The 24,221-nt window shown below is 35.6% G+C and overlaps 1 protein-coding gene across 2 annotated transcripts in view; it reads right to left on the bottom strand.

Moving 5' to 3' along the window:
- The window catches only part of LOC141430432 (uncharacterized), a 72,796-nt gene that overhangs the window by 30,880 nt on the left and 17,695 nt on the right, over positions 1-24,221 (bottom strand). For both annotated transcript variants that reach the window (XM_074091127.1, XM_074091128.1), the window contains exons 3-6: positions 19,821-19,997; positions 12,603-12,784; positions 12,145-12,288; positions 7,870-8,032 (exon numbers count right to left, since the gene is read on the bottom strand). In XM_074091127.1, the coding sequence (XP_073947228.1) occupies positions 7,870-8,032; positions 12,145-12,288; positions 12,603-12,784; positions 19,821-19,997 (666 nt within the window). The remainder of the gene's footprint in view (positions 1-7,869; positions 8,033-12,144; positions 12,289-12,602; positions 12,785-19,820; positions 19,998-24,221) is intronic.

Here is a 24,221-nt window from a genome sequence, read left to right as displayed (position 1 = left end):
TTTTGACACCTGAAAATTACTACAGGAATCGAAAGAGTTTTGCCTCCTGAACACGAAAAAATATTTATTATAATTTTTTTCTCCATATTTAAAAAAATACAAGTACTTAATTAAAAATATATATCTGAATTTAGCAATACTACCACAGAATAGATATGTTTCCTTTGCCTTTTTCACCAGAGAAAAGAGCTGTCACAATTTTTTATTTGACATTGATATTGACACTTGACGGATAACGAAAGACCGACGTGTTAGTGTTTGATTCAAATAAGATTTTAGGATTCGCGCTGTCATTGTTCTTCCACCATTATCTCTCATATTTCGTTTTCTAGATTTTTTTACCGTACAACGGCAAAACCTACTAGACACTGGCAAAATTGTCCTCAAATGGACAGAGCCATATTTTTCAAAAAAATCTAATCTAATCTAATCTAATATTTTAACAGCCCGTAGATGTGAACGAAATGGATAGACCCGAATGGATAACCGAAGTATATATTCCTCCGAAATACCTATACCAAATATTGTTTCGTGCCTAATTGAGAAAATGATTCATCAAAGACACCGGATAAACATTTCGTTCCAAATCGTCAATGTTATGGTCATCCGCCGTATCCGTAAGAAATCCAGGTGTCGTATTTATCTGCAGTCCAGTATCACTATACATTATTAATAGCCAAAATCGTAATAGAAGTCTAATATTTTAAGTTTCAGAGCAAGAAAGAACCAAACCGCCTATGTATGCAAACCATACGCCACGCATAACAAAATTTTGACAACGTCAACGTCAGATTTACGTCATCACTTTTTTTTAATAGAGACTAGACTAAAGTAATGGATCTATTGTGAAGTCGTTTTGAAGTTATGCCCTTTTAGAATAAGCACATCTTATAAAAATATATACGGTACTATTCAATGGAAAAAATCAATTGTGTAAACAAATGTGGTGACTGACATTGACACTTGACTGACGACTGGCTGACTGACTGACTGACGTTGGCTCTAGTGATGTGAAAGCTCTTTAAGATACTTCAATCAGCAGTAAATAATTATTTTGAATTTACTCATATTTCATTATTTAATGTAATCCCTAAGTTTAATTTTTAAAAATGGCGAATCACGTATTCTCTTAGTCCTGTTTAAGATTCATTCACAATGTTTCCATGTCCCTTTTAACTTAAAATGTTTAATAGCATTTTCAAGAAGTTTTAGAATTATATCTTCAAATATATACCTAACGTTTCTTCCATACAAACTTACACTTCATGTTCAAAACTTACACTCCCCTTTATACCCCTTTAAGGGTAGAATTTTTAAAATGGTGAAACATGTACATCCATTTATATTTTTTGTCGTATATTCCCCAAGGTTTATGATGGAGTATTTTAGAATTTAAAGGGTCAGTTAAAATATGGATTAATTTAGATTTTTTTTGCTGCTTAAGTAGCGTAGAAGAAAAAGCCAACCTGAGATATGTGTACATAGAAGAAATTTGTATCTTGACTCCTGTCCAACGGTGGTGTAGGGGTTATAGTACGCAGTACGGATTGCTGAGGACCTAGGTTCGATTCCCAGCCCTGGTCTCTTTTTCTGGTTTTTCTGTGCATCCATGTCTCAGTTTGTATTTTCGATATAATTTAGAAGAGGCATTTTTAAATTTACATAAGACAGGGAAATGAGAGTAGACACAGGGAAGTGATTCAAAATGATTTTTTGGTCCAACAATGGACTCCACAGTAAATATGATACTAGTAAATAGAAATGTACATAATTTCTACTAAAATACTATTTTATCGTCCAACTAGTGTTTACCCGTGGCTTCGCACACGTAAATCATTAGGTCCAGCAGCTGAAATACCGGGATTTTTAAAAATTGCCGTGGGAATTCCCGAAAATTAAATCGTTGTTTCATTGACATTACATTAAAAACAATCATGGTCAAATTTCATGACTCTAAGCCCAGCGGTTATTAGTTCGAAAGTTATATCTCGTGGGAATATCGAAATAAAAAGTAGGCTATGTTTTATTCCAGATGTCAAACTATCTACATACCAATTTTCATGACTCTAAGCTGAGCGGTTGTTATTTCAAGATTTTATCCCTATCCCATAGGAATATCGGTATAAAAAGTATCCTATGTTGTAATCCAGGTTATCTAACTTTTCGCCAAATTTCATCCAAATCCGTCCAGCCGTTTCAGCGTGAAGAAATAACAAACATATTCACTCACTCACTCACAAACTTTCACATTTATAATATTAGTAGGATTAGTAGGATATAGTAGGAAGTAGGATAGGATTAGAAACCTTTATAAACCTTCATTAAATAGTGTAACTTAACACAAATAATTAATATCTACGAATAAATTAATTTGCAGAGCCAGCCATAATTATCGGTAGGTAAGGTTGGTTCAGTCAAATAATTAATTTTGTTGGTACAGCACTAAATTTCCAGACTAGACCGACCATAGACCAACTTCGGTGAAGAAAAAATTATCATGTCAATTTGACAAATATAACGGATTTTCGTCTTCCAATTAATTCTATAAAATAAACATATTTACACGATTATTTAATGATAAAATGGTTGTTAAAAACAGTGGTGAGGTCATTGAGATGTGAATATGATCGGGATTGGCGTTCAAATGCAAGTAACTACGGAGTAATCGTGAAAAATTGCTTTGTTTACACAATTGATTTTTTCCATTGAATAGTACTTTAATTAATAAATTAATTCCTATACTTTAGACATTTAGGTATTTAAAAGAATGTAAACAAACGGAAGCTGTCAAAAATGACAGATCCAGAGGTTGTGAACCTTTATAACGAGAATAAAAATCGAAAATGTAGCTAGCACTAAATAGGTACCTACGCTATTGGACTTCTTATAATGATTCCATTTTATGTAAAAGCATGAAATCTGAACATTGTTGAATAATCAATAATTAATCACTGGTAAATAAAGTAGTCTAATTGCTAGTCTTTCATTAAAACTTTGTGTGGTATCTATATCCTATCTACTAATCCGCCACCACAATACCACCCAAGTCAATAAAATCAAGGCTATTCACTAAACTTGGTTTTGTCGCAGGTGGCGGTGGAGATAGAACACAACCGTGGGTTTTGTATTCTTTGAAAACACTGTACACGGTAGGAATCGAGACAGCCATGATTTCTGCCGTGTTTTGGGTTATGTCACTTATGGATGGATATATCTATCTTTTGGCCACGTTTCTTCGACATATTTAAATATGTTGACAAGCACATTATTTTCCTAATTAGGGCTAGTTCCCGGCTCGCCATCACCCATGTCTTCGTAAAATACACAACTCCGTAACAAAATAAACAGGAAACAACAAACTTAACAAATAATAACATTAAATGAAATCTCGAAAACACCACAAATGTCGCACTCGCATTGCATCAGATGACAAAGCAATGGCGAATGTCAAACCGACAAAGTTAAAAATCACGTAAGGTAAGGTGTTGCTACATTAAATATGACACTCTATTTTAGTCGCATTACATTCTGATTAAATAAAACCTTGCGTTTTAAACCTCTGCAAGATTGGGTATTTTTTAGTGACAATTTAGAAATAAAAAAATAAAGATTCATTTAACATGTTAAAAATATTTTTGTATTCGTAAATGTAGTTACATGTTATTAGAATTGAACGGACTGAAGTAGGTTGCTCAATTATTTTAAAATAATAAATATTGAGCAGGAACCAAACATTGTCTCAGAAATTACCTCTTTAAGTAATGGTTTGTTTACATTCTTTTAAATACCTAAAAGTCTAAAGCATAGTGAAAATTTAAACCTATCAGCGTTTTTCTCTTTCCAAACATAATACAATGAACGAATCAACTACAAAAAAAAAATCTTCGAAACTTAGAAATATGAAATCTTGTCAATACCATACAATACTTGTTTGCCCGAAACGTTGATGAAAAGGACCCCTGGATTGGCTCGAATCGAACCATGTCAGATATGTATATCTCCACAAAATACGTATAATAAGTATATCAATTTTAATAATCATATGTGTCTCACCTTAGTTTTAATTCTGATGATTATGTCATGATTTATAGATCATGTGGAAATATACTCAGCGGCACAAAATTTGGCCTACTCTCCATGCAAAATTACTTATTACTGCATACATTAGAGGGCCACATTTTTTGCCGCTCAGTATATATAACTTTGTAATAACATTAGCATGCTGCTGTTGACTCTTCCTGTAGTGATAACGACTTACAGTTGAAATCGAAATATAATATAAGAGCAAATATTTTTTCTGACAGATAATATTGACTAGAATTGAAAGGACAAACAAAAATCTGCCGGTTACCTATTTCTGAACATAAAGCCAAAATAATTCTATTCAGTTTTGATCCCTCTGAAATAAACTAAATAAACGCGATTCTGTTTCTTAGAAAATAAAGGAGGAAAACATGAAAATGCTTTTGAAAAGGATAACGTAAAAATAGACCTTAATACCGTTTCACACATTATCTGAAGGAAAAACTTATAGGTATTTTTTAAAGTACCTATACGAGTAAAAACAAATCGAAATGGTGGCAGCTTGTTTAGTTTTCCTGTTTGTTTTCGTTTAGCGTTTCGCTGGGGAAAAGCTGTAAATGATGTGAAAAGCAAGATAATTTTTTTTACGCCTATGTGATCATGCAAAATATTTTGAACACTGGTCCCTGAAATGCTTAATGAAGCTTCTATCTCACGGTATGTCACATGGCGATCTTCGACGATCAGTTGCCGTACAGCATCAATGTTCTCCTGGGTTACGGTTGTTTTGGTCGGCCTTCACGGTGCCTATCACTAAGACCAGAGCAACCACGTAGAAATTCTAAATTCCAGCGTTGCACAGTCCGGATGCATGGTGCTTTATTATCAAAAACCGTAGTCAGCTCTTCAAAGAACTGAAGACGCGTTAAACCCCTTTTGAAGTTGTAAAAAATTATCGCACGTAAATTTTCCTTCGAAATTTCCATTTTCACAACTTAAATACTTACTAAACTAATCACTGCCTACGAAATATTACTGTCGCAAGGTTCAGCTAAATTGAATCAAACTTAAGTACATACTGGGATGTGGGTCTCCGACCTAACAACTCCAAGAACGCTCGAGTATACCGCGTGATTTACGGCGCAGGAAAATGTCGTGAAATCCTATTATTACCTTTTTATTTTCCTTTTCGCGGAAACATGTGACATGAGAAGAGCGTAACGGTACTATTTTGGATAGAACTACCTTTGTATAAACTGTGAGCACCTTGCTCAACTGCATTGTTACTTTGAAAAAGTCTCTAATAAAGAAACAGAAACTTAAGTAGGTAAATATTTATTTACTTAGAAGTCATCTAACTTACATTATTTTTGAGCACAGTTGTACGGGTTGACCTAAATGATATCGATAATGATTATTATCGTAAAATAATAATCTTAATATCTTTTATAAAGACACTAATGGAACACTTATTAGCACTACAGCAGACTTTAAATATGAAATTGAATTATTAAATTAGAAATTGTTAACTATTCATTGTTTTCATTGCATAATCCATATTTATGTCTATTTCACATTTTCGACTGCTCAAAAGTTAATTGGAAGGGATCGTTCTTTAAAAATAAAACCGTCTTTTGTTGACCTCTACTTTTAATCTTTTTGAACATGTTGTATATCGATATTGAATATCGGAAGTCGATAAGTGAGAAGTCACTACGACAGATCAAAAATGTCGCAATAACTCCGATCTCTGGTTATTACACACCTTTATTATATACCCAAGTTACGTTCTAGCTTATCCGTCTGGTTCGCAGTTGCCCTCTTGCACTCACTATCCTGCCTGACACACCAGCCATTAGTTTTACGGGAGAGCTAGAGTGAGATATTAGTAAATACTTATAAAACTGTCATTAAATTGGACCGCACGAAGAAAACTTTATAGCCCTTTACAAAGAATTTATAACAATGTAAGAGAAAATTAAATATATGGGTACTTGTTTAGAATGAACATCATTTTTAAAGTATTTTTGTACTAAAATAATCAAATAGTACATTCAGTCTCCGTCAAGTTATATCGATGATATTGAATTTCATTTGTCAACGACAAAGCTCTTAAAATACCAAAGATCTATGTGCGAAAGCTACTTGTACGTCAACGATATTCAATGTTCGTATATAATAAAAAAAAATACCGACTGCAAGAAGATTTACCTCTGTCTGTTCTGTCTGTAGATCAGTTTGGAGTCTGTGCCAAGCCCAATAATGTAAATAAATAATTGATTCCTTTTTCGTCGTATTCCTGATTGGACATACTCTTGTTTTGGCACATTCGTGTTTGGACTTACTCCATTTTCTTATAACTACTATATATGTATGTCTTGAAAATAAAAAAATAACGATACCTAGGATTGATTTTATAATTTGTATATAATGATTTATGCCGAAAACGGAATACGTCTAAACAGGAATGTGCCGAAACAAGAATATGTCCAATCAGGAATACGGCGAAAAAGGAATCAATCAAATAAATAAGAACGGAAATCTAAGCAAGTTACAATAAGTAGCTTAATGTCAACTGCTCATCACTTTTTACAAAATATTACTTTACCTGATGCAGGGACGTTTGAAGAAGGTGGGATCCTTCTGATGCTTTACCATCAGTTCTTTTTAACCCCTGACGCAAAAAGAGGGGTGTTATAAGTTTGACCGCTATGTGTGTCTGTATGTCTGTGTGTCTGTATTTCTCTGTGTCTGTCTGTGGCACCGTAGTGCCGCCGTATTTGAATGCGGTTTGTTCTTATTTGAAATCACGTATTCTTAGTCAAAATACCATAAACGGGATTTATCACGCTATTTTTGCCGTGGTCACGAGTAGGCGAGAAGTCTACTCGTGACCACGGCAACTGTAACGTTGCCGAAACGTCGAGGTAAATATTACTCGTGTAAAAATTTAATCAAAATCGGTTAAGCCGTTTTTGAGATATTAACTTTGAAGAGACAAAGTTGGGGGTTTTCCAACTTTTTGTTGGTTAGGTTAGGTTAGTTATTAGTTATTTAAGGCAGTCGGATTTTTGATTTTTTTAATTCACCGCCCTTTCCCCAAAACTGCACTCGCAACTTTTTCTCACAATATATATTGTAATGAGCATAAATAGCTTAGCAACTGTATTAACATAATCGAATCGCAATCCGTGAAATACTTGTAATTGAGTAGTTTCAGTGGCCATCTGGGGTGCTTCGGTTCCATTTTACCAAATAATGATTTGTAAGAGTACTAACATGAGTTTACTACAAATGATACCCAAACCAATAGTGTGTGCCTTTATAATACTTGAAGAGTTCCCCCGATTTCCCCGGGATTCACTTATTAGATTCGGACTTTGTGTCGATGTTACCAAAATGGAATAATCCGCTTTAAAACAAAAAAAATATCGGTTTATAAATGGCATTTGAAGTCGGATGAAAATTGCCAATCCTAATAGTTGAAACTAAAATCAAATGTCTAAAATGGCGAAATTTGCGTGTGTATATGTGTGTCTGTTGCTTTTCCACGCTGAAACTGTTGAATGGAATGGCGTCGCAACAAACAATTCGATCCTCTTCGGGTAGCTTAAATTTTTTTTATGACGTATAACGATGACAAGCCTAGCAAAACTTGTGTACACTAATTCCTCGGAGTTACATTCGAAGACATGCTTAACGCTTAACTCTCCATCTCTCTCACTCTCCGGGTTCATCATCATCATCCCTGCCTATATACGTGCCACTGGCACAGGCCTCTTGTCAGAATCAGAGGGTCTATCGGCGTCGCCTAACGAAAATGTCAAAGCCAAAAAAAGAACTTACCGGGAGGGGGAATGGTCCGGGGCGGTGCTGGGCCATGGGCGCGAAGGGCATGCGGGGCTCGGGCGCCGGCATGGGGCGCTCCGGCTGGGGCCTCAGCGGCAGCCGCACGGGCCCCGAAAGTGGGAATGCGAACACCTGCGACTGTGGCTCCGGCACCATTGTTCTGCAACCAACATCACTAATTCAATACGTGTAAATCCAGGTAGCTATAAAACTATTTTTCACTTCTCATGCTCACTAGTGCATAAAATAAAATCTTCGTCTAAGACCAAGGTAATCAGGTGTCAACAGTCACAAACAAAGAAGTTTATATATTTTTTTTCTGAATTTTTATTTTATATAAAATTAAAAATCAATCAAATCAATCAATAAAACTAAAAAAATATAATTATATAGTAATTCATGTAAAATAAAATGTACATAGTAATAGTAAGTGAACAATTGATCCACTGTTGCTAATTTCGTTTCCTCACCATCGAAGTGAAAAGCAGAGTGTTAAACTCGAGCATTAAACCCATTTTCCCCTCGACGTGTCTATCCACCCTCGCCATACCGGCTCGGGTGGCTAAATAAACGTCTTGGGTAAAATGGATCGTTTTAATGCTCTTGTTGTACAATCTACTATTTATTGAGGTTGATTTTTTTCATAGCGTATTTACATTTTTCCACTTTCAAGAGTCGATTGCCAAGTATTTGCTAATGTCGTTCGGAACTCAAAAGAAAAGATCGGTTATCTTTTCTTTCTCATTTGAATCTTCAGAAAAATGAAGAAAACTGACGAGTCCCGAGTCCCGAACGATATTAACATTCTAATTGTACAGTATTAATTTCGACATTATAAGTAATGCTAATGCCCTAATGCCCAATAGACGACACCCTGCTGCCATCTCTATTCCCAATGACATAAGATTGAATATGCCAACTGTTGGGACAGTGACGAGCACTCGTACGTTTACCTTACCTCCATACTAATAAAAAGGGTCTTAATAGACGGACAGATCCTTTTTTTCCTTTTGAGGTACGGAACTCTTAAAACCGATAGATCAACCACAACCCACAACTCGCAACCCACTTGTTTGTTACTGTTTTCTTGCCTATTTGCATATCTATTTAACTATATATTATTATTTCTCTATCTTGCTATATGATTGATCAGATACAAGATATATCAGTAGGTACATATAAGTTAAGTAAGAAGTTAAGTAGGTAAAGATATTAACCCGGTTATTTGCATAAAATTATAAAGTTATTAACAAGAACTTGGTTCATATATGAGACATGTGATTTATCCTTGAAATATTAAATGCGTCTTTAACGAGATACCTATACTTACGTACTTTAAGTTTGTTTGTTTAAATAGCTTAGCAGAGATGTGAGAAACTATTGAACTATGCAAAACTATAAATAACTTCTAGGAAATTTAGCTTTATAGGTAAGTTAGGGAGCACACTGGTTAAAATTTAGATCCCAGAAATTTGTATTTACAATGCCCTATCGTAAAGGTAGAAGGGATGTGCATGGATCATTTGGTACACATCCGCTCCGCTCCGCCTCAATAGCAACGCACCTTTAGGTACCATCAGCAAATATGTGTCTAGGTCTACCACCCTAAAGTTGATAATCGATCGTTTGCATGTCATAAAACAATAATGCCAATGGAGAGAGAGAGAGAGAGAGATTTTACACACATACGACACATACACAGAAAAAACACATTAGGAAGAAATAATAATTTAAAAAAAACATCGAATAGTATAAAAAAACATCGAATAGTATAATAAAAAAAAACATTGAATAGTATAAAAAAAAACATCGAATAATATAAAAAAAACATTGAATAGTATAAATAGACGTGTCTGTCAACTTGAAAGTTCGACTTTAGTGACAATATTCATATGATAGGAACTTGTTTAAAAAACCGGCCAAGAGCATGTCGGACACGCCCGAAATAGGGTTCCGTAGCCATTATTTCGTATTTTGTACGGAATATTCCAAGTTTAGGTATATTTTATACCTTAGGCTGCTATTTACTCTTAAACTACTAATAATTCTCAAAAAAACTTAGCCGTTATAGTTTTCCTTGTAATATGATATACTTACTACCATCCTGAATTTATTCAAATTTTTCCATCGAATCGAAAAATCGTTTAGCAACCCCCTAATGGTTTTAAAAGACCTGCCCAACGATACCCCATACTAGTTACATGGTTGGATGAGAAAAAAAAACACCCCCACTTTACGTGTAGGGGAGGTACTCTAACATTTTTTTTTGCATTTTTTATTGTACCGTTCTGTCGGCATAATTTACATATATATTCGTGCAAAATTACAGCTTTCTAGCATTGATAGTCCCTGAGCAAAGCCGCGGACGGACTGACAGACAGATATGGCGAAACTATAAGGGTTCCGTTTTTGCCATTTTGGCTACGGAACCTTAAAAATTGATAGACCACTTATTTGGCTGATGGTACCATTGCAGACTAGCGACACTAGTTATGCTACTTGCTACAAAAACTTAGACACACGTTGAACATGTGTTTAGCACATGTCAGTTCATAGACAATTTTCTTTTAGGCAAGTCTAAACGTGTTTAAGTTTTTTGTGGTATGCCTTCATAATGACAGTTCTTCGCGATTAGGTATCTACGAACATAAAAAAGTTCTCAGCAAAAAGTTAGTCGAACTGTGCTAATTTAACTTCGCAATACCTATCTAATTTTTAGTGTCACCTTGCTGTTCTAAGATTATTAAAGAAACTTTAAAGGTATAGGTACCTATAATGTTTCGTTACATACTGTAGGTATAAAATGACACCAATTTTATAACCGACTTCAAAAAAAGGAGGAGGTTATCAATTCGGTTGTAATTTTTTATGTTTGTTACCTCAGAACTCCGTCATTTATGAACCGATTTGATTTTTTTTTTGCGTTCGTCTAAGAATGTCTTCAATTAGGTCCCATAAGCAGCAAATCAGGATCTGATAATTGGATCTTAAGGAAATCGAGGGAACTCTTCAAATGTTGTAGCGACACCTATAGTGAATTGGATAATAATATATAACGTTTTAAACTTTCGTGATTCTCACTCATAGTACCATACCATATACGGGATTTACCACGCTATTCTACTCTACTCGTGACCACGGCAACTGTAACGTTGCCGAAACGTCGAGGTAAATATTACTTGTGTAAAAACAGCGTGATAAGTCCCGTATATGGTATTTTGACTATGAATTGGATATATTTAGTAGTAACTCATGCATTTGCTCTTGAAAATCATCATTTGGTAAAGTGGAACTGATAATGAAGACCACAGTTGACCATTGGAGTTACTACTCAATAACGTATTTGACGGGTTGAATTTTAATTACTTTGACACAGTTGCTAAGCAATTTATGCTCCTCGTAATGCATATAGTAAAACGGGTGGTGAAGCACCAGGACTCCTCAATAATGAACGTCTCTGCATCGGAAAAAGCAATCTTTCGTAAAAAGGTGACGAGCAGATGATATTAAACTATTGTATCTAAGATAATTTACACTAAAAAGCGTAAAAAGAAATTAAAATAAATAAAGATTAGTTTTTTGGAATCTTTTTGCATTTTTTATTTCAATTCCAAATTTTTTGTTACTTTTACGGTCATCCCGTAAAACCTATATCGAAAATACAAACTGAAATATAGATGCACAGAAAAACCAGAAAAATAAGACCAGCGCTGGGAATCGAACCCAGGTCCTCGGTATTCCGTGCCGTGTGCTGTACCGCTACACCACCGCTGGACAACGATACAGACACGAATGCCGAGGACCTGGGTTCGATTCCCAGCGCTGGTCTTATTTTTCTGGTTTTTCTGTGCATCTATATTTCAGTTTGTATTGTCGATAAAATAGATAAATTGAACTGACTACAAAAAACCATGAAAATAACTTTCTACCAGTCTGAAGTCTGTCGGTGCCTCAGCACGAGCCAGCAGGAGTGATTGAAGCCCAATATAAAGTGCGTAGGTTAGGTAGATGACTATAGGTCCACTCCTGCTGGCTCGTGCTGAGGCACTGACCGACTTCAGACTGGTAGAAAAATATTTTCATGGTTTTTTGTAGTCGGTTCAATTATTTTATTTAATTTTTATTACCTTCAAGTGTGTATGTAAGTACAGATTTGTTGAACTAAAACAATTACTTAAAAAGGGGTCGCGGGTGAGCAAATTAATTGTTTAGGTTCATTGATATGGACCTCTGCAAAGTAACGCCTGATTCAATAAAGTGCAGATTTGTTACCTAGGCTCGTCTCCTCCGTGGCAGATGATGGCGATGCGTTCAGCCTGGGCGGCGCGCGGCGCGAACGCCCCGAGGATGTTGAACGGGAAACGGCGCTCCATCGGGTCGTCGCGGCGGCGCTCCACCACGCAGTTCATGCGGCCCCTGCAGTCACCATACGTTTCAGTAGTAAATAGGTTGTTACTGATGGGCTACTACGAAATTCTAAAATCGAAGTTGGTACCGTACCGTCCCTCTCACTCTAGTATTAAATAATAGTAGCATCAACGGAACGGCAAGGTGCCTGAACTAACGACCAGGTCTTTCTTTGGCTTCATCTGCAATTACCACCAATTGAGATCTAGTATATGTGTACGTACAGTCAACTACAAAGAGAAGCGGTAAAGTTATAAAAACTTCGTGTATACGCTGAATTTATCGTGTAATGTGTCGTAGTCTAAGCTTAGCTTTATGCTTACTTCTGATTATTGGCCAGGAAGGCCCCAGCGAGCTCGTCAAGGTCGAACTGCACGGGTAGTTTGAGCATCGGCCGCACAGCGTCGAGGTCATCTTCGTCCTCCGCGGAACTGTCAGACTCTGAGCTCTCTTCCCCGCTGTCTGAGTTCGGGGTCTCAAAGTGTGGGTAGACGTCGTCGATTTTCTGAAACCAATAATTGAAACATTAGTATAATGACCGAGTTAATCTCGCGTGAGCGGGAAATTAGAGGGACTACACTATTAAAGTTCTGATTGAGACCTAGACATACACTGCAAATTGTTTTTTTTTTAATCCCTATACATAACATATATGCATAACGGTATTTATTTTATCACTGCAAAATGTAAGTACGCCCAAGTTAACGGCCTTCCATGGCCATAAATAGAATTTACATTCTGAGATCCGAGTAGAAAATGCAACTTAAAGTCGATTTGGCAGACGTTAACTACAAACTTTTAGACTAATTTGTAAGTAGGTATCTACAAAAACTGAAGACTAGAGGCTAGATCTGTATTGTTACAAGCCTCGAGACGAGTTATAGGTCTAAACTATTCCACTACCGAGATTTCTTCATTCGTATACCCTTCGTAACAATAATACTGCTTACAATTGTAAATGTGGAATAACCAGTCTCTGTTAACACCTTTGTCGGGCATTAACTATAAATGTATACATAAAAACAGCATAAACAATCAACCACGGTTGGCACGTACATAGTACCTGCAGGTATCTGATACACGACCGCAATTTCAAAGTCGTGCGTTGGTGCTTTATTTGTCCATTATAATTATATCCAACCAATTTTAAATGTACACAATGCCTTTGGTGGGAACGCCATAAGAATTAAAAATTAGAACGTTGTAGCAAACTTTAAAATTACTTGGTTTATTTTGAACATGTTTGTGCACCTACAGCTTTTCGCTCCATAAGACTGACTTTAGATACCTACAAATCAATACAACTTTTTAACTATAAATCATCGTTCACCCAACGGATCTAATGGCCCAAAAGTTGTCCTGAATCCAGGAACAAGATTAAAATGCACTTCATTGTGCATAATACATAGTACAATGTACTACACCTATAGAAAGATATAATCGTATTTTTCATGTTTCTCAACCATTAACCACTCGATACGGCAATGTGAGTAGGTAGAGTTGAGTACACGCTGTCAGATAATCAAAACAAACAATCATCTGTTACAAAAAATCTAGCGAAGTGAGAGTCGAACTCGTGCACTAAGGGCTCCGTATAAATTTAAAAATTGAAACTAAACTCAGGTTTGAATTTTTTTGACAAAATAAAAAACAAAATGATCTGTTATTCTCATTCGTAAGAAAATGTTTTTTTTTTTCTTGTGTTGAGCAACTTGCACATTTTGAACACCCGTTTTCGTGCAAAAATAAAGAAAGTATCAACAGTTTCCAGTTACCAGTGATAAGCGTGATAACCCTTACATATTTACTGACAATTTCAACTTGACACCCATGCCATTTCCCGATAAAATAATTGTGACTGACAGTCGGTCAGAAAGACAGCCAAGCAGACATCCAGCTGGCTAGCTAGCCAGACAAACACACACGGGAAACGTAGTAGAATTACTTCATAGGATTATAAAGGTTCCGTTTTTTCATTTGAGGTACGGGACCCTACAGCATCGAATTGCATTTAAAAGTCGATGAAACGGTATGAAACATGAACGCTAGATCTCGTTCTGTGCTGTTTGCGGGCCACAATGGCTCGGACATCCTGCGCGAGACAATGCGCCCGCGCACCATTGTTCCAGCCCTCCGTTTGTAAATATCACCCGTATTTTAAATAGATACCTCATCGTCTTACCAAAATATATGAAAGCACACCAATTCGGTATTGCGTAACCATTTTCACGTTGTTTTGGTTTATTTTACTAACAATCCTTGTACGATTTTTTGTTAGTAAATATGTATTTCAATGATAAACTCAATATTCATTATGTAAGATATTTTACTTCCTTTAACGCAACTTCTAACAATTGGCAATGTTATTTATTTGTGTTTTTAATAACTTTAAGTCAAAGGTCATTCGTCGTCCAACGTACTTAACACAAAAATATTTACATTAAGTATTACTGAAAAGCGCACACACTACTTACCTATGCTACTTATATGGTTTTGAACAACTTTATCACTCATTAACACGCAGGTGACAGTTTTCTTTTTAACTTCGTTATATGGCATACTACCGTAAATCATACACATATCTAAATGAGCTAACTCCCTGAGCTACATAAATACTTATATTACAATTTTTTTAAACCTATCCAACGACACCATGCCATAGAATAGACGAGAAAAAAAAATCCCCACTTTTTCATTCCTTACGTAGGTATCATAAATGGTTTACTAATGTTTCGGCGAAAATTATTTAGCAAATTATTAGCTCCCAAAATATTTATCCCATATTTTTATTTAGGCAAAATGTTATTTCCCAACTCAACGTTTCGCATTGATATCATTGTTTTTCATTTCTCCAGTTATACTCGTATTATGCAAATTATGACCTGGATTTTTTTAAGATGTCATTTATGTTTTTGTCAAATGTATTGATTGGCATACTTACCTTAATTAGTAACATATTGAATGGCATCCAACTTACTTTCCTAATGGCAGTAATCCTGGCTGCTATAAAAAAACCTAACATCGGAAGCTAAAGCGCCTCCTTAGCCTTCTGAACCTAAACTATCCAAGTCGATTCTGCTCCGAACCGTCTTGCTCACTCTCTTCGCTCGCTCGTACAAATCAAATTGAAGTAAAACTTTGCAATATAAAAATTGGCCAAATTTTATTTGACAATTGCTACATTACATAATTATTTGCCACATAAAAGTGTGATGAAGTAAAATTTTGCAATATATAACGTTGCGAAATAAGAAAAATGCAAAGTAAAGTTATGCCAACGATTAGTTTGCCAAATCAAACTATGGCGAATAGGCTGTTGCTAAACTACTAATAATTCTCAAGAAAACTTAACCGTCATAGTTTCCCTTGTAAGTTTGATATACTTACTCAATCCTGAATTTTTTTAAATTTTTTTTTTCTCACCGGTTTAGATTTTAGAGGGGGGGTCGCTCGATTTGAATGAAAATTTGCACTTTAAAGTTGAATATTTTGCAAACATATCACTGAATCGAAAAATCGTTTTAGCAACCCCGTTATGGTTTTAAAAGACCTATCCAACGATACCCCACGCTACAAGGTTAGATAAGAAAAAAAATATCCCCACTTTACATCTATGGGGGAGGTACTGTAAAAAAAAATTAGTTTTCTAGCATTGATAGTCCCTGAGCAAAGCCGCGGACGGACAGACAGACATGGCGAAACTTTATAGTTTCCGTTCCGTTCCGTTCCGTTCTAGACATTTTGTTAGAAATACAAGATTATTATTATAGCAAATAGGTACTGCATGTGTTTTTAAAATGAAAATACGTTTTAACACTTCATTTTCAATAATCTGTAATAACTCTTTACAGTGTAAGAAATTAATATAATATAACAATAATAATACTTTCGAGTAGCTAGTACTTAGAACTTCTTAACGATAATAAACGTCCATAGTTTCGATTTATAGTGAGTAACAGTGTGGTTCACAATACCAGGAACATCCACATGGAAATCAATTCTCACTTTTTAATAACATGACCGCATTAAGCCCCCCTGTTACTTTATGCTATCTAAATTTTAGCATGAGTACGACTGAGTTATAAATTATTTTGAGATAAGTACGAAAGCATCGCCTCTCAACAAGTCATTATGTTTGCAAGGCCTTTAGACGCTTTTCAGTCGGTCAACTCCATCAAATCTTTAGTATTTTAGTACCTCGTTATTGTAAGCCTTTGAAACTGCTCTCCCATTAAAATTATTATTAGGGGGAGTTTTAATGTTGTCGTTTAAACATTCTACAAGGTGCAGTCAACTTGACGAAATTTTAAGTTAACTGTGACCCAAGTTAACCTCTAGGTAGTCTAAGTCATAAAATATTTCCATTTACGATTAGCCAGTGCCAATATACCTACTACCTACCTATGCTTTTCGAGTCATTTAACTATCGTACTCTTTATTTTGCAAGTCATTGTTAGTGTCTATAATATCATATGTTTTGAATTAAGTCCATAAAACCATGTAATAATTTTAGTAATGCCCCGAATATTCTAATGTCAATCAATGTAACTGTACCGGAAGCAATTAAATCCTGTACAGAGTGAGGTCTCCCAGTAATCAATGCACATGTTATGTTTCATCACAAATGAATATGTCTGCAGTAGACACGGGTTTGGCGAGCCAATATTCCTCTATCGCCGCCTGAAACGAGCAGGCGCTGTTTGCCGAATAACGCGCACCTAACTCGTGAATGCCCGGATTTCAGCACCCGCTGGGCTCTTCAGCACCCGCGCTTGTGTTTGAACAAAATGTGCTGTAGAACTATGCGCTTATGTAGACAGAAACTATTTAGCAACTTCCTTTTGTAACCATAATTCTTATCTAAATCTATTAAGCAACTTAGGTTTGAATATTAGATGGGCTGGAAAATTACTAAGTCCATTATTCACGGTTTTATTCAATAGCAAATGGTGAAACTGCATATAAACTGGAATTCGAGAATGTACTTAAATTAAATTTGATTAGTTAAGACATTTATCGTTGCAGTTCTTAATACAATGTCAATAAAAACGCAATAGCATGTTTATATACGTAAGGACCGCTTTCTTTTCACTTAGCCGCACACGAGACAAGTTTAGTGTCAAGCCTCATTAAAGTGAATATGAAATCGTATATTGCTTAAAATTGGTCAATTTCGGTTCGGTAAGTAATAAAACGGTAGGCTGCTGCTTTCACGCGTTGCAACGGTGGCGGCGCGGGCGTTGCAGCGCGAAACCTACAGGCGGAGAAAGCTGTTGTGACATCATAATGTACATCCCCGCAACCGGCGCTTCAATGAACATTCGAACTCAACCAGTCAATTTGCGTACAAAACTTTAACCACACTGTGAATGGCGAAATTGTTGAAGCACATGAACATCTGTGCGTAATTGAAATCCGATAATTTGTATTGAAATTTACACGCTCATCAATTATCGCCATCGCACGCAGCTTGTTTCACAATGGCGCGTGTAATGGATCAAATATTGGCTGCCAGGGTTAGCTCATAAATGCTCCCACGTGGGAGAGCGAAGAACGTCTCTAAGGTTCTTGAGCTATTACACTGCCTCAAACAGGCTTTCCTTTTACCAAGATTAAGCGCACCCTTCACTTGGCAGATATTAAAGAACAGCACACTGGAGTTATGTTTTAGTTGGTAGGTATTATTTTCTCTATGCGTAAGCGTAACTAACCAGTGAAATACCCCACACTTCGTTGGGCATTAAAAGAAATTAACGAGAAACAGTATAGAACTGTAACCACAAACAATTTTCTCAGTTATTATCAAAGGTTCTAATCAATTTACAATTTTGAATAGCTTTCTATATTTAACACAGCCTGAATTAAGTAAGAAGGTAAACTATTTACAGGAACGTCCCGTTACTAAAGTGATAAGTTCGTTATTTTCCTTTCATAAGTCATCGAGTACTTATTGTAACTATCTATCTATATTCTATATTCACATAATTACAAACTTTCTTGTATTTTGTAACACATACTCCACAGAAAATCACGAAGTTAAATTAAGACTTATTTCTTAGAGAGAAAGGATTTTAATAGTTGGTTCATTTGCCTATGCGCTTTTCTCCTGGTACAAGAATACCCTTTTTTCCCTATCATTGCAAAGATTGATTTTTTTGTGAAAGTAAGACTAGGAAAAGATAAAAAAAAGAAATAAATAAAAAATAGATTAGTAAGTAGATGCGAATAACAAAATAGATTAAACTTGAACATTAAATTTGATTTAATATTGACTGTTTAAATTTGTTTGGTTGAATTCGATAACTTATTTACGTAAGGCGGTGTTAATGAGATAATTTTAAGTTCCTGACAGTTTAATGCTGAACCTAGTTTCGTATTGATAATAAATATAATAATAGTTAATGTGCGATTTATAACGATGATAAGTCAATAAATGCTGTAAATGTTTGCTTTTGCTTAAATGAACTTTTCTGCGAAGAAAGTTTTTGTACAAAGAACTGAATAAATTATTTTTATACTTCATATAACTATCAAATTATGGAATTTATTAAGTTTGGTTTCTCCATTATAGTTGTAGCAAATATATTAAACATAAACGTAATTACTGACAACAAACAGATAATTATAAACATTATAATATAAAACATAATTCTCATTTCTCTTGACAGCGTGCATGAATATCAAATGTATGCTTAAAATTCAACATTTTTACGTATGTATATTTTCAATGATGTTACATGATAAATAAAATGGGTTAAACGGGCCGCATGAACACAGAATGTATGCATCAGAGCGTGGAAATACCACACATTTACATATTTTAGCTATCAGTCCCACTAATATAATAAATGCGAAAGTCTGTTTGTTTGTTTGTTACGTCATCACGTCTAAACCGCTGAACCAATTTAGATGAAATTCGGTATACAGATAGTTTGAGATGCAGGGAAGGACATAGGATAGTTTTTATCCCGACAAGTTGCAAAGTTCCCGCGGGATAGTGAAAACCGAATTCTATGCGGACGGAGTCACAGGTGACGGCTAGTAATTAATAAAGCAAAATAAAGAATCTCACCGCAACTCCGTTTTTGAGATATACTTTGAAATGACAATGTATGGGGGTTGGGGTTTCAACTTTTGTAAGTTGGTTATAACAGAGCACTCCTACGAAAAAGCAGAAAAGTACAATTCAACCAGTTGAGGAGCTGCCATAACAGATTAACCTGACTATATCACAGAATAACCTATTTTCCATGTGTCAAAACAAATGCTTATTAAATTAATTTGGTACATTATAAGAAGTTCAGAAATTGTAGATAAATTCATACATTTTTAATTATGTAATCACGTTTCAAAAATAATTTAATCGGTACGTAATATTATATTGTCAACATACCTATCACCAATTCACCAAGGTTTGCCTTAAATATTAAGTGCTGTCGTGTAAAGTATGTCGTTCATTAAAAGTCTACATTTACTCTACTTTCGGTAAACGAACACCACTTTTTATTTTAATAGAGAAATGGGTATGTTATGCAACGTACCTGTAGTTTGTTCTCGTCTACTTTGGTCTCTGCATGGTTGAGCGCGTCTTCCTTGGTCTGGCTGGAGGCCGCGGGCGCCGCGGGCGCCTGCGCGGGTGCCTGCGCCTGCACGGGTGCCGCGGACGGCGGCGGCACCCCGTGCAACGCGTGCGCGTTCGCGATCGGCAGAGGCTCGTCCTGAAACAAACGTTAAAAACTATAAAGTACGTGGCTATTCCGAATTATAAGTAGAAGAAATAACTTTTCCTGTGTATTTTGCTCACAATACAGTGATCCAATTGAGGAATGACAATTAAATTGATTTTAATCGATCTACATTCATAAGTGTCGCAGTAATATGACTGATGGTTCAAGTACATATGACATGAACACTATCTAGTAGTATAACTATCTTACAAGAATGAGCTAGTGGAATAGTTATTGGATGGGATCGAAAGAGCCAAGTTATCGGTTTAGGTTTTTACTTCATTAGGTTTCTTATTTATATCTAAGTATTTTAAACTATTTCACTAAACTAGGTCAGTAGCACAGTCTTGTTAATTGATTGTTCTCGTATCCTGGCTATGTTTCTTGGTTAGGGATATAACTATTTATATCACTGTTTCAATTATGCATGTTACCTACTGCAACACATATTCACATAAGTATGTGTCGTTGTGTATAAGTACATAACATATACAGTCATAAGATGAGCTGCTAAAGTAGGCAGGGCAAGCCTCTCTCTTTGAAGCCTGTATATTTAACACATTCATCTAAAATGCTTCATGTCACTCCGTCTTGTTCTTCACAATTACAGCGTAGAAACTTACTTATATATGATGTATATTTTTGGAATATATATTTGACTAGAAGATAGGTTTTTTTAAATTATCCTACCACTATACTATCCTATTTAAAGTCGGAGATTCAGACAGTAAAACTTCAGAGCCGGCTCAGGTTTTAGTATCTACCGTTTGTCACATTCCGAGCCCCAAGTGTGTACTTGCAGAAGCTGTATAAAATACAGAATCTAAATAAATAATACGAAAAAGTTAAGTGATATTTTTCTAAGGCTTTCGTATTTTATACGGAACCTTCCAGGTTTAGGTATATTTTATATCTTAGGCTGCTATTTACTCTTAAACTACTAATAATTCTCAAGCAAACTTAGCCGTTATATTTCCTTGTAAGTTTGATATACTTACTACCACTGCGAATTTTTTCAAATTTTTCCACCCACCGGTTTAGATAAAGAGAGGGGAACGCCCTATTTTAATGAAAATTTGCACTTTAAAAAATCACCCCCACTTTACGTCTATGGGAGGTTTAGGGTACTAATATATATATAAACTAAGCCGACAAAATGGTACAATTAAAACTTCAAAAAAAAATTTTTTTAGTACCCTAAACCTCCCATAGACGTAAAGTGGGGGTGATTTTTTTTCTTATCCAACCCTATAGTGTCGGGTATCGTTGGGTAGGTCTTTTAAAAACATTAGGGGTTTTTTAAGACGATTTTTCGATTCAGTGATTTTTTTGCGAAATATTCAACTTTAAAGTGCAAATTTTCATTAAAATAGGGCGTTCCCCCCTCTTTATCTAAACCGGTGGGTGGAAAAATTTGAAAAAATTCGCAGTGGTAGTAAGTATATCAAACTTACAAGGAAATATAACGGCTAAGTGTATATATATATCCGTGCAAAATTACAGCTTTCTAGCATTGATAGTCCCTGAGCAAAGCCGCGGACGGACAGACAGACATACAGACAGACATGGCGAAAGTATAAGGGTTCCGTTTTTGCCACTTTGGCTCCGGAACCCTAAAAATGAATAAAATGTGTTGCTAAGCGCAAAACTCGGGAACGACTGGTGTGATTTCGCTAATTCTTTTTTTGTTGTGTTCATTACTGTCAGGAGAAGGTTTTTATGGAAGAAAATACAGAAAAAAAACAACGGGGGCGAAGCCGCAGGCAACAGCTAGTTGTCAATATAACTGAACTATTTCAATATCAGCTAGAGCTACTGATCCTAACAATTTTTCAGGTTTCGCACCTTAGGTGGCAAATTGAACCCTTAAAGGATCACTTTGTTCCATGATCAGAACCCCCAGTTATCGACATTAATCGACAGTGCTTGAACTGTTGTGTTTCGGCGTGAAGAGTAAGACAGCCGGTGAAATTACTGGCACTTGAGGTATCCCATCTTAGGTCTCTAGGTTGGCAACTCATGTGCAATACCGCTGGTGTTGCAGATGTTTATGGGCGGTGGTGATCTCTTACCATTTACTACTTGCCTTTATTTATTACTTGCTCGTTTTCCATCCCGTCGAATAAAAAAAAAGTTATCAACAATTAAGTATGAGAAGTTACTTTTTTTTTGTTATAAACTTCGTCAGTTCAAGTAGTTTTACATTTTTCAGGGCTAAATGGTTCAATAAAGCTAAGCATTGAAAATGTAACAGCTAGCTTGGATCTTTAAAAAAAATAGTGTTATTACCGCGACAAAGCAAAAACATTGACCACAGTCTCCGTTCACTCTAGCGCAATAGCGCAATAAACATCAAAACGCTCGACAAAATGGCGGATGCCTTTGTAAGATAACCCGTAAGTACCTACATAAGTTTAGTGTACGCAGGTTAGCTAGTATGCGCAGGCACGTTATTATCTACCTACATAGAGCTTCGTCATTGTTCATGACAATTGCGGTGTTCTCACTGGGTAATCGCTAAAGCCGACTGCGCAATCATGCAAAGTGTTTAAAAAAACATTTATCGGAAAAGTGCAAGGTCACTTGGTCTCGCTAGCATGATTGATTACAAATAATATGATTGTTTGTTAGCACAGGTGTAATGCCGCATATTGTCGTCACATTGTGGGAATCTGGGGAAACAAAAGGAAACCAAATGGGGGATGGCAAAATAATTGCACGCGCGTATATTATTGATTGCATACCGTGTTTGACGGTGTTTGTCAAACATGTAAAAAATATTTTTTTAAGTCGTGAAGTGAACAGTGTGGAAAAGTGACGAGCGGTGTTGAGGGAGCAGCCAAGCGCGACACCGCAGCCAATCCGATAGAAAACGGCGATTACGTCGCCAGTACTATTGTCGCATTGTGCATTACGCCCACAACACTTTTACTGGATTTGCGAAACATTTATGGCGTTTAGCTGCTGCCGTCTGCCTCAAACGTTGCGTGATAACGTGGAAATTGCACCTCTTGCACAGAGAAACTTTGAAGATACCATCTACAACACGGTTTCTCATCTCATATTTGTGTTTATATAAACACCTATGGCAAATTCATTTATGCATAAAGAACGGACAGGCACTATTGAAAAAACGTTATTGCCGTTAGCACGTATAATTGTTAGAAAGTTTTGTACCTAATGGACATTTCTCCGAATTACAACAAAAACCCACGGGTAATGTTAAACATGAATAGGTACCTATTGTATAATGTAAGATGTCATTCTTTGTGAATATGAAAACAAATGAATAACGTCATTACTTGTAATGTAAGTACAACGAGCTAACAAAACTCATTTGTTATTGTAAAACTCAAATGATCTCAAACAACTCTTTGATATCGGTAGCTTCGATTAATAAAATAAGTGTTATAGTGCTAGCGGTACACCCCGAAATTCAGTTAATAGTTGCACATGGTGTTAAAAGCATGAAAATCAGAACGATTGATCTTTAGGCCAAACGAATAAATTTGACCCGTAGCACGAAAAAAAAAAGGAAAGGCGTTATGACGTCATCTTTTTTTTGTATGGGGAAAAAAAATTGTTCTGAAACCTACATGTGTGTGTGATGAAAGGGTTCACTAAGCCGATTCTAAACATATATCACATTATTATATTTCAGTCACTCGTTTTAAATTAAAATAAAAATCATTTTCAAAACATACCAAGTTTGGGCTCCTGAGATATGATACGGTTTAATAATTATTTGTAAAATATACTTAAAAATATATTTATTTCTTTCTTGGGGTTGGATATGAGGCTATTACATATCATTTTAGGTATATTTTACAAATAATGATTCGACCGTATCATACCTGGAAGAGCCCAAACTTGGTATGTTTAGAAAATTATTTTAGTTTTAAACAAGTAACTGAAATATAATGATGTGATATATTTTTAGAATTGGCTTAGTAAGCTCTTTCATTAGATGTCACACACGATAGGTCTCAGAAAAAAAAATGTCCTCATACAAAAAAAGATTACATCATAATTCCTCGCCTTTTTGGTATTTTTTTTCGTGCTACGGGTCAAATTGATTCGTATAGCCAAAAGATCAATCGTTCTGTTTTTTATGTTTTTAACACCATTTGCAGCATTTTTTGGCGTACCGCTAGCACTATTATGTATAACGAAAGTGGTATCTTCTTACCACAATCTATTAAGATCGTTCTCCCT

This window comes from Choristoneura fumiferana, chromosome 8 (genome assembly GCF_025370935.1).
Source record: "Choristoneura fumiferana chromosome 8, NRCan_CFum_1, whole genome shotgun sequence".
Classification (NCBI taxonomy): Eukaryota; Metazoa; Arthropoda; class Insecta; order Lepidoptera; family Tortricidae; genus Choristoneura; species Choristoneura fumiferana.
The sequence above is the reverse complement of the archived record's forward strand: the minus strand, read 5'-3'. Positions and strand labels throughout refer to the sequence as shown.